We start from the raw sequence: 17694 nt of genomic DNA on the forward strand, positions 1-17694 counted from the left end.
TGACTGGACAGTCCTTGCAGGTAACCCTGTCCTTGTCAGGGTGGGTCAGAGCAGATCCCAGCAGCAGTGGGAAAACCTGGATGAGAGCAGGGTGAGAGTGCCCAGCCAGGGATTCCTGAGCAGGGATTCAGCTCCGCTCTGCTGAGCTGATCTTTCCAAGTGGATCCATGTGGAAAAGCCAGCAGGTGACTCCTGCCCGAGTCCCTGGAGCTGGGAAAGGCACCTCGGCTGCTTCTCTGGCACCATCCAGGCTGGTATCACACTCTGGAGAGCAGCACCACAAACCATCACAGCTTCCCTGAGCGTTCACCTGGATTTAAATCCCGATTGAACCCATCCGTGTCCAGGGCTGGCCCTGAGCCTGGCACTGCCCTGAGATCGCTCCCTTTTCACCCCCAGGGGTGAAATTCCCTGCTGGCAATATTTGACATTTCCCTTTGGCTGATTTAGGAACCCAGGAGGTGAAAAATCCCTTTGTGGGCTGCACAGCTGAGGGGAGGATGCAGCTCTAGGTCTTGTCCTTGGGACTTCACTTTGAAAACTTGGTGTCACCCAAGGGCACATCAGCTCACCCAGACACTGAATCACCCCTCGGGAGCACTGAGTGTCCTGGGGATGCTTTTCTGGGTCGGGGAATCTCAGGAGCACAAGGTCACAGATCCATGGGCCCTGGCTGTACCCCCAGAATGATTTCACACTCTTTTGGGGAGGGAAATGATTGGAGAAGAGAAGAGGATGTTTCAAACCAGCACAGATTGGACTTGAATTCATCTTTTCCCTGCAGGTTGGCTGAATTTCAGGAATTTTTTTCACTGAAAGAGTGATTGGGCACTGGAATCCTCTGCCCATGGAGGGGAGTCACCATCCCTGGATGTGTTTATAAAAACACTGGATGTGGCACTCAGTGTGTTAATCCTGATTAATTGATGAGGTTAATTGTGATTAATTGATGAGGAGGTGTTGGGTCGTGGGCTGGACTCGATGATCTCAAAGGTGTTTTCCAAGCTGGTTCATTGTGTGAATGTCCAAAGAAATGTGCTGGGGGAGAGGAGAGGAGAGGAGAGGAGAGGAGAGGAGAGGAGAGGAGAGGAGAGGAGAGGAGAGGAGAGGAGAGGAGAGGAGAGGAGAGGAGAGGAGAGGAGAGGAGAGGAGAGGAGAGGAGAGGAGAGGAGAGGAGAGGAGAGGAGAGGAGAGGAGAGGAGAGGAGAGGAGAGGAGAGGAGAGGAGAGGAGAGGAGAGGAGAGGAGAGGAGAGGAGAGGAGAGGAGAGGAGAGGAGAGGAGAGGAGAGGAGAGGAGAGGAGAGGAGAGGAGAGGAGAGGAGAGGAGAGGAGAGGAGAGGAGAGGAGAGGAGGCTGTTGCTAAAATAATTGATCATGGTTCAGAGCGCATTTAGCAGCTCAGGCACACGCTGACAGCACATTTGGCGAGCAGACTCTGGGATTTGGCACGTTTGGAGATCCCAGGATTGCTGAGAGCTGTGTGTGGCAACAAGACAAACCCCCTGCTGACTCCTTCCCCTCCTTTCCTCCCCAGGTCGGCTCCTTCTTCATGATTAACCTGTGCCTGGTGGTGATTGCCACCCAGTTTTCGGAGACCAAGCAGAGGGAGAACCAGCTGATGCAGGAGCAGCGGGCGCGCTACCTGTCCAACGACAGCACCATCGCCAGCTTCTCAGAGCCGGGCAGCTGCTACGAGGAGCTGCTCAAGTACATCTCCCACATCTTCAGGAAGGTGAAGAGAAGGACGATCCGCCTCTACAACAACTGGCAGAGCAAACGCCGGAAAAAAGTCAACCCCAACAGCGGCGGCGGCGGGCAGAGCCAGCGGAGCAGGAGGAGGATCACCTCCATCCACCACCTGATCCACCACCACCACCATCACCACCACCACCACTACCACATCAGCAACGGGAGCCCGCGGGGGCCTCGGGCCAACCCCGAGATCTGCGAGCTGGAGCTGCAGGTGATGAAGCCAGGCCGGCAGCTGATGCTGCCCCCTCCGGCCTCGCCGCGGCCGCCCGGCCCCGCCGCCCAGGCCGTGCACAGCATCTACCACGCTGATTGCCACGTGGAGGGGCCTCCCGGGGGCTGCAAGGCCACCAGTGGCCCTGGGGGCAACAAACTGGCCGGGCTGGGTGGCCACGGCAGCATGAACTACCCCACCATCCTGCCCTCCCCCGGCGGCAAGGGCGGCTCCGCGCCCCTGCCCAAAGGCAAGAAGAATGGGAATTCTCCCGTGGCCGTGGGGAACAGCCCAGGGAATTTGGGACTGGATTCCTACGGGAAGCTGCAGCAGCTGGTGGGAGAACATGGTAAGGGTAACCACGTTGGTTTTTTTGTTTGTTTATGGTAACTGGGAGAAGGGTAAATGTCTCGAGCGAGAGTCGAGGTTTTAACGTGGGGTGTTGAGAGTTGGGATCGTTGTGAGCGTGCTGGAGACACAGGTGGGACAGGTAAATCCTTGGATTTACCATCGTGGATGGTCCAGGCCACTTGGCTGTGGTTACAAAACCGGGATCTGAGCTCTCGTGTGCTTTGTGGTATCCTGGAGGTGCTCCCACTCTTCCCACCCAAACCCAGGCATTGACTCCCGTGAATGCAGAGAACCCCAGGGGCTGGGAGATGCTGCCTGGAAAAGGATGAGCAGGTGGGATCTGCAGGAGAAGCACAAGATAAAGCAAACTCAGACATTTTAAGCAGGCAGGCACTGAAAGAACTCAAATCAGACACTTCCAGTTCTGCTCTGATGGGCCCTGGAGCCTCTGCATTTCTTTTTGGCAAGGAGGAGCAGCAGGTTCAGCGCTCAGAGGACGTGTGGAGGACAGGACAGGAGCAGAGCTGAACATCTCAGGCTTTCCCTGAGTGCAGAAGAAATCTGGGGCTGAGTTCTCCTGCAGATTTGGGGCTCCATTCAATCCGGGGAGCATTTTGGGGAACTGTTTTAGTGCCTCTGTCCCATCCTCTCTGCACAGATGCAGCCACCCCAGCACAGTCAGTGAGGTTTTATCTCCCCTCACATATAAATCACCCACTGGAGCAGTGATTACACGCAACACTTGGATTTTTATTTTATAAAATGTTTCTCCAGTCCTCGTGGCTGGAGCTAAAAGCTGCAAAATACTCTTAAGCCCTCCAACAGTGAAAAGTCACAGAGATCCAGCTTCTATTTTTTAATCTCTTTAAGCCAAACTCGTCATTTAGGTTTTTGGTTGGGTTTTTTTTTTTTTTTCAATGCCTGTGTTTTCCAAAACTGTTTATTTGCGTCTGCATGGACACAAATATTTACCCTGGTGATGGATGTGATGAAAAAAAACCAAGCCTGGATTGGGGAGGGGTGGGGGGGAGCACAGGAAAGGTTGCTTGACAGAGAAGTTGGGTGGCTTGCCTTTGTTAATCTCGGTTGTTTCTAAGGACCACACAAAAGGGTAAAAGTGGATTGTTTATAGAAACTGCCTCGGGCAGACGCTTCCGAACGCTCGGGAGCTTGGCACGGGGGGCAAGGTTACTGCCAACAGTTCTGTTGTGCAGCAAGGACTTTTTATAAATCACTGCTTCATCCTTAGCTGTGCAAATTAATGAAGGTTTTTAGGAGAAGGCGTTTTTACCTTGAGATAAAAACCCAGGCTCTGCAGAAGGCTGGAATTGGGAAAGAAAGGAGCAGGAGAGCTGTTGAAGTCAGAGTTTGGATCCTCCTGCTTGCTGCTGGGGTCCTTTTTAGGAGAAGAAAGGCCCAAATCTCAGTCCCAGCTGTGACATCCCTGAGCCAATTCAGTGATTTAGGAGATCTTCCCTTAGCCTGGGGTGGTTCTTTGAAAGCTGGGATTAGATTGAGTTGTCATTAATAATGCAATTACAGTGTCCTCTTTCCACAGAGGGATTTCGGCCCAGAGGATGCCAAAATGCTTTAAACAAATCTCCTGGAATTGTTTTGTCTCTTGCAGAAGTGTGCTCACAGCTGGGAAGGGCTGGCAGGTGGGGAGAGGTTCCCGTGAGGGAAAAGGGCTGGGGAGGGATTCAGGGCAGACCTGGAGACCCTGGGAGTGCCCAGCTCTTCCCTTCCATGGCTCTGGCTCTTTCCAGACCCTTCTTCCCACTCAGCCACTCCTGCAGGGCTGAGTCAGGGTCAGTTCTGCACCAGGAGTGCTGGAGGTGACTTCCAGGTGTGCTGGATGTGACTTCCAGGTGTGCTGGGGGTGACTTCCAGGTGTGCTGGGTGTAACTTCCAGGCTTTGGGATGATCTTTAAGTGCCAGGGTCGAGCTCTGCCAGGCACAGCCCCCCATTCCCATTTCTCCATCCCTAAAACTCAGCAAAGGAAGAATCCCAAGCTCTCCCAACCCTCTTTCAGTCTTTTCTGGGGCAACAAAGAGCCTTTAATTCTCTCTCTCTCCTCTCCCAAGTCAACAAGCAGAGCTCGTTCAGTGCAAGACAGCACAGAAGTGATAATTGAGAGCTTTAAGGAGCATTAGCAGCCCGGGCTCTCCCAGCCCCAGCTGGAGGCGAGGTTGGTGTCTGCTGGGAAGGATGCAGCGGTGGGAGAGAGCATTCTCCTGCCTCTTTTGTTGTGGGTTTGAAGAGCTCCGAGTACAGCCTGTTCCCCGTGTTCCCGTGCCCTGCAATGCTGGAGGTTATTTTAGCAGGCAGCCAAGGAGACTCTGGTATTTTGAAGACATCTGCGGCGCCAGGGCTTTCCATATCGTTTTTAACACTTTGATAGCACTGAAAGCCATCTGGCCAACCCCCTCCCTGTGCTGCTCCCCAGGCTGGGCTGAGCCTTCCCCCCTTGGCTCAGTCCCGAGCAGGGACACTGGGCAAGGGGTCAAACATCCCAAATCCTCACGGTGGCCCTGAGGCAGTGCCCGGGAGCCAGACCCGTCCTCCGAGGCCGTTCTGAAGGCCACTGATATCCCTGGGACATTCAGGAAAGGAAAATGTGTTGTGACTCTTGTGGCTTCCCAGTTTTCCAGTGCAGGGATGCCTTGGCTTGGTTTGGTGCTGGGGCTGGGATCAGCATTCCTGCTGGGTGAGCTCCAAGCCCCAGGGCTCAGAGCCAGGAGCAGACACTGCTTTTAGCCTGGGCTCCCCAAAACTCATCCAAGAGGTCGCCATCCCCACCTCCAGACAGGGACCACGTGGATGTGGCACTTCTGGGTATGGTTTAATGGATTTGGTGAGCTTAGGGTTTTTTTTCCACGGTTCTGTGAGAGGGGAAAATTGTCCCTTTGCCTGACATCCCTGAATCTCAGGGAATTGATGCTTAAATGGCATTTTGTGGGAAGGATCCCATGCTCATGCAGGAGGTTTTTCCTGCCGTTAATATCTGGTTTATAAATATAAGGAGACCAAGAATAAGGTTCCTAAGTATGAGGAAACCTAAGGATTGGATTCCTAAATATGAGGAAATAAAATCTGGGCGCAGTTCCACCCAAATCATCCCAGTCACTCTTGTCCCTGTCCTTCCATTCCCTGGCTCCAGGACAACCAGCATCTCTCCTCACACCACAAAACATGATTTTAATTTGATTTTAAACCCCCTCTGTGCCTCAGGGAGCAAATCCACCTGAGCTTTATGAAAGGCTGAAGGAGGCTGAGGGGACTCTGTGACTGTCTGAGCTGTGATCCGTGGCCTGCAGCCACCTTTGGTCCCTTCTCCCTCTCCCTCCTCATTAGGAGCTAAATGGCAGCAGTGGCTAAATTGGGTGGAACAGCTTGGTAGTGCTCAGAGGTCGTTAATGATGGGAGCCTGCTCAGGGAGAATCAGGAATTATGGAAAGGGAAGGATGGGCTGGTCAGGACACAAAATGAGGGCCACACTCATGGAGAGCCCATGGAGGGGGCACAGGGTGGGAAAAGGGACCAAGAGGGGGAAATGAGGCCAAACCAGAGCTGATTGGGAGGATGGATGGAGGGATGGATGGAGGGAGGGATGGATGGATGGATGGATGGATGGATGGATGGATGGATGGATGGATGGATAAAAGGCTTTTTTAGGGCTTGGAGAATAATTCCAATGAGGAGCAGTTGTGGGGGCTCAGCCTGGAAAAAAGGAGGTTTGTGGGGACCTTGTGGCTCTGCACAAGTCCCTGACAGATGGGGACAGCTGGGGGGCTGGGGCTCTGCTCCCAGGGAACAGCAGGACAAGGGGGAATGGCCTCTCGTTGGCATATGGTGGCTCTTAGTGGCTCATGGTGGCTCTCAGTACTCTTTCGGTGGCTTTCAATGTTTGGTGGCTCTCGATGTGTGGTGGCTCTCAGTGGTGTCTCATGGTGGCTCTCGGTGGCTCTCCCTGGCTCACGGTGGCTCTTGGTGTGTGGTGGCTCTCAGTGGTGGCTTTCAGTGGCTCACGGTGTCTCTTGGTGCCTCTTGGTGGCCCTCAGTGTGTGTTGTGGCTCTCGATGGTGTCCCTCACTGTCCCTCAGTCTCTCAGTGGCTCAGAGTGTCTCTCACAGTCCCTCAGTGTCTGTTAATGTCCCTCAGTGTCTCCTGATGTCTTTCAGTGGCTCACAGTGGCTCCTGGTGTCCCTCAGTGTCCCTCAGTGTCCCCCACTGCCGTTTCCCCGCAGGTCTCCACCGCACCCCCAGCCGTCTGTCGGGGCTGAGCGCGGCCGGGGCTCTGCCCAGCCCCGCTGGCCCCGGGCTGGGCTGTGACCTGCAGGATTGTCCCTTCTGTGCCACCCTCCTGGACGACCCCGAGTTCGCCCTGAGCGACTCGGACAGCAACGGCGACTCCGACAGCAACGGCGTCTACGAGTTCACGCAGGACCTGCGGCACGGCGACCACCGCGACCAGCTGCAGCAGCAGCGAGGCAGGAGGAGGAGGAGGAAGAGGAAGGCCAAGGAGAGGAACAAGGTGGTGAAGCTGTGGAAGGCGTTCGGCACCAAACTCAAGAGGATCGTGGACAGCAAATACTTCAACCGCGGGATCATGATCGCCATCCTCATCAACACCCTGAGCATGGGCATCGAGTACCACGAGCAGGTGAGAGACCCCGCGGGCTCCTCGGGGTGTGGGGGCTCCTGGAGGGGTGGCTTGGGGTGCTGGGAGGGTTTTCCTTGTTGGAAATGGGGCTGAAGATGTTCCCGTGAGGAGCATTTGGGGTGTGGGACACCTGGAAGCGCTGCTGGGGGCGTGCAGAGCTGAAATGTTGGATGTGTCTGCTCAGCTGGCCAGGAATTATTGGTAGGAATCTTTTTGATATAAATGTTTTTTTTTTAAATTTTTGTGGTGGAAACACCTTTGGTCTGATGGTTGTGCTGGAGATAACCCAGGCAGAAATTTCTTCTTTGATCTGGATCTTCAAATAAGACTTAAACTTATCAGGCAGTACTAAAAGCAACAAAGAAAAGGAAATTAGGGTGTCCTTGAAGGCTCCAAACCCTTTAATTTGCTCTCACAGGGTGTGAGTAGGATTTTATTGAAGTGTTTGGAGGGAGGGAAGAGGAATGGTGCCGTTCTTCCCAGTGTTGGGATGGCAGGAAGAGGTGCTGGAGATGAGGACAGCTTGGGACTGAGACATGGGAACATCTCCACTTGGTCACCCTGGCAGAGTTCTCCCTTCTGGGCTTCTCTTTCTTGGAAAAATTGGGGATTTTCCACTGTTTTCTCCAGGCGTGCTCGGGAATTTCTTGTCACGTCTGTGTCAGGTGCAGGAAACGCATCCCAGCGAGGCCAGGATCTGTTTTTTGTGGGATCAAAGGCATCCAGCGCTCCCTCAAAACCTTCCCTGCAGGGTCATGACCAGGTCAGGGTTATTTTTAGAGCTGCTCCCCCTCTCCTCCACGGTGTTCCATTGGGGAATGAGGAGGAAAGGCAGAGCAGTGTCATCCACCCAAAGGCTCTGCAGCTCCTTTGCCATCATTTCCCAGGATTAAGCCCTGCTCAGGGCCATGACAAACAGCTCTCTGGAGTGCTGCTACTTCATTTTCTCTCCACTTCAGTGCTTTAACCCCCCCTTATTTTAGGCTAAGACTTATTTTCTTTCAAAAAAAAAAAAAAAAAAAAAAAAACAAACCAAAACCCAGGACTCAGCTAAAACCACCTCAGCCATGCAACGACAAATCAGAATTACAGCAAAGTGTCCAAATCCAGCGGGGATTGAGCTGTCCCTGTCAGCTCCCTGTCGAATCCTGCTTCGTTGTTCCACAAGAAGTTCTAAAATTGGGAAATACACCTTGTCAGTGGCTTCTGAATAGGCCAACTCATCCCTCATTTCTGCATGGATACTCCTTTGTCAGGCGGATACAGCTTTGTCAGCCCTTGGATTTTGCCGTGATGGGAGCTGGGGGGAAAACCTGAGGCAGGCAGCAGGGAGAAAATCCAGGGATCACATGGAGTGTGTCCCCAATCAGTCCCATAAAAGCAGATTGGGATAATTACAGCCTTGCTGCTAACAAAGGAGAGCTGTAGCTGGCTGGCTTTTATTGGATTTTACCTTGTAAAAGCTTGGCTTTAGGGCATCTCAAAGCCAGTGGCAATAAAGATTCCGAAGCTTTTTTGGCTGAGGAGCGTCAGATTCCTGCCAGCTCTGCTCGCAGGCACTGCCCAATAAAAAGGGAGGAATTTGGAAGTGAAACCTGGAAAAGTTCTTCCACGTGCCTGGGGCACGGGGGATAATGAGGCGTGGAGTGTCAGAGCCCAGCTTGGTGACACCTCACCTCAGCAGTGTCCCAGGGCCTGAGGCACTGTCCAAATCCCAGGAAAAATCCAAATTCAAGGAGGAAAAAAAAGGCTCTGTGCTCCCAGATTTGGCACAAAAATTTGTGGGCAAATTGGGGTGATTTGGGAACTCCCCCTTGTGTGAGAATTGGCTGCAAGGCTCGGGGTGGGGCTGGTTCATGTGGAGGTGTCTGGGAAAAGTGTCCCAGACCCACAGTGGGGTGTTGGAGGGAGATTGGCTCCTTTTGGGATCATGATCCTGACAGGAAAAACAGTGGGATCAGAGTTTTCTGGATGCCCAGCATCCCAGAGTATTCCAAGGGGGAATTGTGACTCTCTCCAGGCTGTCACCAGGTGTGGGTGCTGCCAGTGTTGTCTTCCCCACCCTCCCAAATTCCCCAAGTCCAAAGGATTTAGGAGCTGCTCTGGGGCTCTCCTCTGTTTTCCTTGCTCCCACTAAGCTGTTCCCTGTCACTCCAAGAGCAGTTTTTAGGGAATCCAGGGGAGCCTGTGCTCTGTGCCAGCTGGATGGGCTCTTCTGGGCCCTGAATCCCTGCAAAACCCAACCACACGATCCTGGAATGGTTTGGAATGTTCAAATCCATCCAGTTCGAACACTTTGCCGTGGGCAGGGACACCTTCCCCCATCCCAGGCTGCTCCAAGCCCTGTCCAGCCTGGCCTTGGACACTGCCAGGGATGGGACATCCACAACTTTTCTGGGAAACCTGTCCCACCAACCCTTCCCACCATTTATTCACAGTGAAGCAGCTTCAGAGCTTCTCTGCTCTTGATCTTGACCCCTTTTTTTTAGGCCATTGTCTGCTTGTATCAAACTGCAAACAAACCAGAGCAGCAGCCCCGGGGAATCCCATCCCAAACCTCACTGTCCATAGGGAAACGCCCAACCCCTTTTATCAAATTTATTCATGGCTTCTTGCTTTTTTTTTTTTTCCCAACTTAGTCACGAGTGGCTTTGCAGATAGATGGAGACAAAAAAAAAAATAGATTTTTATTTTGTTTTAATCGGAGCTGATCAGAGCCAGAGCAGCAGCCGTGTGTGTGTGCGGGAAGGGAGGGGGGTTCTGACCCGGTGGGGAGGGGGATGGAGCGGGGCTGGTGCCGCTCCCCTCATCCCGGGACACGCAGGGCTCTGCACAGAAGTCTCACGGAGCCCTCTTGAGGCAGTGGAGCATCATTGTCCAGCTCTCGTGGCTGGGAGGTGAAACCCACCGGGCTTCTTGGATTTTTAGGAATCCCAGAACATCCTGAGTTCGGAGGGACCCACAGGGATCATCCGATCCTGCACAGACGCCCCAAAAATGCCACCCAGAGCATCCCTGGCAGCGCTGTCCAAACACTGCTGGAGCTCTGGCAGCCTTGGGAATGTCGCCATTCCCTAAAATCCAACCGAAATCCCTCCTGGGAGAGCTCCATCCCATTCCCTGGGGCAGCAGGGATCGGGAGGAGCTGAGGCTGTGCTGCCTCCAGACCAAGAGAGCCCTGTCCCCATCCGAGACCCCCGGGACTTCAGGCTGTGTTTTTATGGGAACGTGAAATTCCCACCTGGCTCACCTGGCTAAAGGGCACCACCCCCCTTTAGTGCACGGAGCTTGGGTGGAGTCATGGAATCGTGGAGTGGTTGGGGTTGGAAGGGACTTGAAACATCATCATCATCATCATCATCATCATCATCATCTCTTTCCCCCCCAGCCAGGGCAGGGACACCTTCCACTGTCCCAGGTTGCTCCAAGCCTCATCCCAGCCTGGCCTGGGACACTTGCAGGGATCCAGGGGCAGCCCCAGCTTCTCTGGGAATCTGTGCCAGGGCCATTCCCACCCTCCCAGGGGAGAATCTCTTCCTAACACAGATTCCAAACCTGGATTCCAAAGCGTGGCATTGCCTCGAGGGGATGCTGTGGGGAAGGTGAGGAGATGCCAGAGCTGCTCTGCAGAGCTGCCCCTGCTTTTCCCACCGTGGTGGCAGCGGGAGATCCGCGTGGGAAGCTTTTCCTTGGCATTCCAGGCGTTAGGAGCAGTCAGATCCTGCCTGGCACACCCACAGCTCCACCTGGGACATGGCTGGGAATTCAGAGCTTCCAGGGTGCTGTTCATCATCATCATCAGCACAGCCTGGATTTCAAAGGTTAATTGCCTGCTGTGGAGTCCCAGGTTTGTTGGTTTTGGTTTGTTGGTTCCCCCCCTCCTGTGCTGTGTTTATTTATTAATTTATTAATTTATTAATCCATCCATCCCCAGCACAACGAGCGCTCCCGTGGATGAGGAGAGCCAAGCACAAAGCAGGAGGCGATCCTTGCATTAATCTTCCAGGCAATTTCAGAACATTGGATGAGTTCTGCTCTGCATTCATTGCAGCTGACAGCTCTCCAGAGGATCTGAGAATGTGCCACAGCACTGCAGCACTGAGCAGGAACAGGGCACTCCAAAGGCATCACCCTTGGGATGCTGGGCTGGGATACCTGGCACAGGGATCCTATTCCAGGATCTTCCCAAGTGCTGCTTTGACATGGAAAACCGAGTCCTTTTTACCCCAGGGTCAGCACCACGGAGTGCTCTGAGGAAATAATTGCTGCTCCTCCAGCCTGCCTGGATTCCCAGCTCTGTGAGCCCTTCATCTGCCCAGGGGAGGTGCTGGAGTTATTTTTTTATTATTATTTTTTTGGAGTTATCCCTGCAGAGGGAAACAATCCACGAGCTCCCCTCTTGGCTTCCCAGAAGAATTCTCTGAAGGAGTTGTTGATACTTGTAATGATTCCACATAAAAGGCTCCATTTACATCAAATGGCACTAGAAACGTCTTTTTTATATTCTCTCCTCAGCAGAGAAGTACAAATTAGTATTTGTTCCAAGCCATTGCTGTTCAAAGAGCTTTTAATTGCTTTTCTGATCCCTCATCCATGGCAGTGTTTCGTTGGGAGCTGACCTTGAGGGGCACCCAGTGGTCCGTGGCTTGTCAGAGTGACAGGAGCGTTGGTTTGGAGTAGAACATTTTATTATTCTGGAGTAAAAGTCCTTCTGTGCGAGTGAAGGTAGCACTCGCTTCAGCAGTGACGTCCTGTTCCAGCCTTTGCCAATTTTGGCTTGAAAAATTGGTTTGGCATGGGAAGCTCAGCACTTACTCAGAAAGCAGAGCAGAATTTTTCAGCAGTGTTTGAAGCAAATTGCTGAAATTCCTTTTGAGTTGCGAGTCAATAAAATATTACCCTGAGCTGAGATTCGCGCTTTCAGCTGGCAAAACTTGTTCTCTCTCCCAGATTTTTTTTTTTTGCAGGATCCGATTTTAAGGACTCACACACTGGCAGGATTGGAGGAAAAAACTCATTCCCCCAGCCCAGCCTGGGATGTGAAAATTGTGAAAATCCGGCCCAGTGTGTTGGTGGCTGTTGTATGAATGGTGTGAGACCCCTCGTGCCCCCGGGAGTGCTGTGGTTTGTGTTTGGGCTGTGCCTGCTGCATTCCGAGCCCTCCCTGCCCTGCTCCTTCTCCAAGGGAGAGCACAACTCCCCCCAAACCTTGGTTGGATCAGCGGAGAACACACCAGTGATGGAAATTCGGCTTTTCCCACAACTCGTGGATTACCTGAATTGTGTCTCCGCCTCAGGGAAGGGCTTTTCCTGAGGAAATTTGGGAAGAAAGGGATGTTTTCCGTCTTTAGTGCCCCGAGATGTTTTTATTGCACATCCAGCCCCTCTTTCTGTCGGGTCAGCACCAGGTTGGGGATCCCCCCTGAGCAGAGCCAGCAGCAGCTGCCAGGGGGAGATTTCCACCTGGAGAGTGTCATTGTCACCTCCGAGGGAATCAGGGATCAGAGGCAGGACAGGAGGGACTGGTGGCAGGGAAAATCCAGGTGTCCTGGCTCTCTGCTGGATCATTGTCATGGATAAACCACACGGAGCCTCCTCTCTCCCCCTTTTCTCCAATTTCAGGGCTCCTCCTCTGCTCTGTTTTCCTTCTCTTGGAATATTTTTTTTTACTATATAAGGGAAAGAGATCCCGGAGATCCTGCTATTCCTGGCCTTTGGAGCAGACAGGAGCAGCACCTCAGCAGGGCAGGGCTGAGCTCAGAACTCACCCCGGGCACAGGCAGAGCAATGGGATCCTTCAGCCAGGGCTGCTTCCTCTGGGTGTGCTCATGAGAATATCTGGATATTCCCCGTGGAATTCCCTGTTTCCCACTGCCTGCAGTGCTTGCTTTGGTTGTTCTCTCGGGTGAGGGATTGGGATTTAAATCCGGGTGGCAGCGACAGCTTTCCCTGCTGCCTGCAGGCTGGGGATGTGCTCGGTCCCACAGGACCCCCCAAAATGAGTTTTTCCCATCCTGATCCCACACAAAGCCCACTCCAAACCCCAGGGCTGGCACGGGGCCGGCAGCTGCTGCCTGGGCTGGGTTGTTGGAGTTCGAGCTCAAGGGAAAATCGACCCAGCAGGGTCCAGCTCCCAAAATGAGAGCAGAGTGCTGCTGGCAGCTGCATCCCACGGGAATGTGTGTGAATCCCACTGCTAGAATTCCCACCGGGAATGTGTGTGAATCCCACTGTCAGAATTCCCACTGGGAATGTGTGTGAATCCCACTGCCAGAATTCCCACCAGGAATGTGTGTAAATCCCAGTGCCACAATTCCCACCAGGAATGTGTGTAAATCCCAGTGCCAGAATTCCCACCAGGAAAATTTAGGCACCTTGGGAAGCAAGGAGTGGTTTGGATTGAGGGGTGGAATTGCTGAGGATGTTTCTGCTTCCATCTTTTGTTGCCTGGGATTTTTTAATTTTTTTTTTTGTTGTTGTTGTTGTTCCCTGAGACAAGGATTGCAATGTGCTCTGTGCCAGCCAGATGTGTCAGGTGGGATTTTGGGAAATATTTCCTTGCTGGAAGAGTGGTTAAACACGGGAAGGGGCTGCCCAGGGCAGTGGTGGGGTCACCATCCCTGGAAATTTTGGGAAAAATCAGTGGATGTGGCATTTTAATGGTGTGGTGTTTCGACGGTCTTGGAAGTCTTTTCCAATTTTAGTGATTTTGAGTTATTGAAAGTAACGATAAAATTGGGAATGGGAACAGAACCCTGCACCTCTAAAGCAGATTTAACAGAGGAAAAACCTTGTGGAGGCATGGAAGGAGCAGCCAGGTGTGGATTGAGGATGCTCAGGGTGGCAAAGCAGCTCCTCCCCCCATTCCCCACTGCTGCCAACCCAAACACGGATTTTCCTCAGGTTTTCACCAGGATTCTCCACCCAGGACAGCGAGATGTCCCAGAATTATGAATGAAGTTGAAAATGTCACCTTGAAAGCTCCTTCTGGGGTTTGTGTTCCAGGATGGGGATGCTTTTTTAGGAGTTGCTGATGTGAGAGGAGCGAGACTCTTGGAAATGAGGGAGGTTTGGCATCCCTGCTCACATTCTTTTTCAAGCTCTATTTTTGTTTCCACTGTCTGGTTTACAGCCCTAAAGACAGCCTGACTCCCAATTTGGGAAAAACGCTGTGCACAGGCCCCAGAGCATCAGTGCAAAGCTTTTTTAGAGCAGGGAGGATGGGCCAGGAGACCACTTTCCCAGGAGTTTTCACTCCTGCCTGATCCCTGTCCAGATTAATATCTCCTCTCTCCCTGTCCTTGTCCTCTCCTTGTCCCACTCGCAGACAATTCTGACTGTAGTAAAAATGAGAAAGCAACATCCAAAAAAAAAAAAAAAAAAGTTAATTTTATATACTCCAGAGGGAATTGGCTTTGCTGCAGACAGATGGATCCTGTAATTCCCTGTCTCTCCACATGACTATACATGGATTGGTCCGTGCTTCCCAGTTTTTAGGATTGGGGTGGGATGGGAGGCCAGAGGGTGCTGGCAGCTCCCAGAACTGCACCTGGAGCATTGCTGGGATCAGCAGCACAAATCCCTGCCTCTCTATTCCCCAGGCAGGAATTTCCCAGCTCTGAGCAGCCTCCAATCCAATCAATAACCAGCAATAAATCAAACATCGGGGAGAGAACGAGCTATGGGACAGAATCAGCATTTCCCTTTCATTCCTGAAGGGTTCAGGGGCAAAACATCCACCCTGGGAGCTCCGTTTGTCCGGGGCACTGCTGCTGGCAGGACAAAGAGTTGAAAGGCGTTTGTGGAGATGATTTTGAGCCAGAGAGGCGGAGAAGAGCGAGGGTTGCTGGGCAATTATCTCCTCGCAGTGACCTGGGTGTGCTGCAGAGCCCTCCCTGGTGCTGCCAGCAGCAGAGATCAGCGGCGGGGAGGGCTCGGAGCAGAGGCTCTGAGATGTGCTGGGTGCTGCTGGCAGCTCCTGCTGCCACCAGAGCCACAGGGGCTGAGCTGCAGAGCAGGGAGAGCCACAAACCCCGGGGTGTGTGACAGAAATCCCAGTGTGTGTGACAGAAATCCCAGTGTGACAGAAATCCCAGTTTGTGACAGAAATCCCAGTGTGTGACAGAAATCCCAGTTTGTGTGACAGAAACCTCAGTGTGTGCCAGAAACCCCAGTTTGTGACAGAAATCCCAGTTTGTGACAGAAATCCCAGTGTGACAGAAATCCCAGTTTGTGACAGAAACCTCAGTGTGTGCCAGAAACCCCAGTTTGTGACAGAAATCCCAGTTTGTGACAGAAATCCCAGTGTGTGACAGAAATCCCATTTGGTGTCAGAAATCCCAGTTCGTGCTGGGCAGTGCCAGAAACCCCAGTGTGTGTCAGAAATCCCAGTTTGTGACACAAACCCCAGTGTGTGACAGAAATCCCACTTTGTGCCAGAAATCCCACTTTGTGCTGAGATTGGAGCTCTGGGTGCCTCTGGAAGCATCCGAGGTGATAAGGAGAACAACTCATAACCCCAAAACCTCTTCTGCAGGATATCCATGGGATAAGGGATGGGATAAGGACTGTTCCCATTTCTCTGCTTCCCTCCCTGGCTGTGCTCCCTTTCCAGGCTGGACTGGTGGCACTGACACCTCAGCCACCCCCAGAGCAGCAGGGATCACTCCTGGCTGCCAGCTAAAAGTGAGCAAAACCGGGATGAGTTTAGCTAGTCACAAAGTTAAAAGTCTAATTAAAAGCTAACACTTATTTTTTTTTTATACTTTTGACCCAATAACCAAACTCCTGTGACCTGCAGTGCAGCATTAACTGTTCAACCAAAAACTACTGCCTGAAACTAGGAAGAAGAAGGAAGAAGGAGGAAGAAGAAGGAATAAAAAAGGAAGAAAGAGACAACACCCAAGAACCTCCATCTTTTCCCATACCCATTACTATATTCTAAAAACCCCAAATTCCAAACCCTTCACCATGGGAAATCACACACTTCTGTTTAACTCCACACCCGTGATTTTTAACTCCATCACTCAATTTTGGAAGTTTCTCCAAATCAAAAGCAGTGTTCTCCTGGGGGTCAGTGCCAGAAAGCTCAAAACTCCCAGGGTTCCAGGGTTCCAACAAGTGCCTTCCTTTCCCAAGAACAGCTTTTCCCTGTTCCTGAGGCTGAGCTGGACCTGCAGAAGGTGATGGACAGGCAGCTCACACTCCCAGACAGGTAACGAGGGAAGCAAACCATGCACTGGATGTTTCCCAGCCTTGCACAAATCCTCTTGTACTTCAGAAATTATTTGAAAGCCGTGGATTTCCTCCCACTCCTTTTTCTTTTTTTCTTCCCCCCCCTCCCCTCCCCTCTCCTCCTTGCTCGTCGGGGTGTAACAGCAGAGAGTTTCATCCATATTTGATTTTTTCAAAACTCTGACAGGAAACCTGAGCGCTGGATTTATGGCTGCAGCTGTCACTCCTCTGCAAACAGGCAGGGAAATGAAGGTTAACAAGTTTGGGCTCAGGGGAAAGCTTGTAAAACAGCCCTGCAGAAGGCTCTGTGTCATCACAGATCTTTCCCAACATTCTCCAGCCCAGGGTTATTTATCATCATCTGCAACAAATACTTTTCTAATTGTATATCTTCATTGGAAACTCTCGAAACCCCAAATCCAATTCTTTCCCCTTGTTCGACACAGAGGGGGAAAACTCAGCCTGGGGAGCCTGGGGGATTGGTTTGATGGTTAAAAAAAAATCAGAATGGCACTGGGCAGGCTTGCTGCAGCCATATGTTCAAATCCCAGGGGTGAGCACTCACCAGGAGGCACAGGATGCTCCAGAACGTTTCTGGTGTGTTCTGCAGATGTCCCAGTTCCTGTGGCTGAAGGCAGGGATGCTCTGCCTGTCCCCCAGTGTCCCCTGCCAGGCTGGCACTGTCCCCTCACTCCCGTGGCTGAAGTGTGATGTCCTGGCTGGCTGATTTTTAAGGGAGGTTTTTCTGAAATAAGACAAAATAGCCTCTGGCTTTTGTTTAAATGAGGAATTTGGCCTGGAAAGTATCAAATCTACTCGGGAATGGTGTGCTTGGAGTAGGAGGACTGGTTAGAGCGTGTGGCTGTGTGTCTTTGGGGTCACTGCACTCTGGGTTGGGCTCTGTGTGGCTCAAGGGAGTTGTGTCAACAGGACACGAAGTTTTGGCCGTGTCCATGGATTTTCCACGCCTCAGTCAGCCAGAAGAGGAGGCTGAGGGAAACTCCTCGGGATCTGCAGCTCCCTGGGACCAGGGAATGGCTGGAGCTGTGCCAGGGAGGGTTTAGGTTGGATTTTAGGAAAAGGTTTTTTTCCCCAGAGGGTGCCGGGCACTGCCCAGGCTCCCCAGGGAACGGTGACATTCCCGAGGCTGCCAGAGCTCCAGGAACTCCCCAGGCTGGGATTATTGAGGTGTCTGTGCAGGACTGGATGATCCCTGGGGGTCCTTTCCCATCAGGACATTCACGATTCCATAATTCTGTGAGTGGAGCCAAAGTGGGAGCCTGTTCCCTGCACTCAGAGCCAGCACGTTCCCAATTCCCTCCTCACTCCTCTCTCCCACCCTTCGCTGCTCTCCCAAATTTTTGCTGCTCCCAGCTCTGCACCCCGAAGGGTTGGGGGTTTTTTAGCATCTCCACGGAAACCACTTTGGGGTTGTGGATTGGATTTGAAAAGGAACTCGGGGAATGCTTCAGTGGGATCAGG

General features: G+C 52.4%; 1 protein-coding gene across 2 annotated transcripts in view; it reads left to right on the forward strand.

Annotated features, from left to right (window-relative positions):
- Window positions 1–17694, forward strand: part of LOC106863785 (voltage-dependent T-type calcium channel subunit alpha-1H) — a 115602-nt gene that overhangs the window by 31806 nt on the left and 66102 nt on the right. For both annotated transcript variants that reach the window (XM_088174233.1, XM_088174234.1), the window contains exons 7-8: window positions 1535–2312; window positions 6563–6978. In XM_088174233.1, the coding sequence (XP_088030359.1) occupies window positions 1535–2312; window positions 6563–6978 (1194 nt within the window). The remainder of the gene's footprint in view (window positions 1–1534; window positions 2313–6562; window positions 6979–17694) is intronic.

The sequence above is a fragment of the Sturnus vulgaris genome, chromosome 16, assembly GCF_052056855.1.
Source record: "Sturnus vulgaris isolate bStuVul1 chromosome 16, bStuVul1.hap1, whole genome shotgun sequence".
Taxonomy (NCBI): domain Eukaryota; kingdom Metazoa; phylum Chordata; class Aves; order Passeriformes; family Sturnidae; genus Sturnus; species Sturnus vulgaris.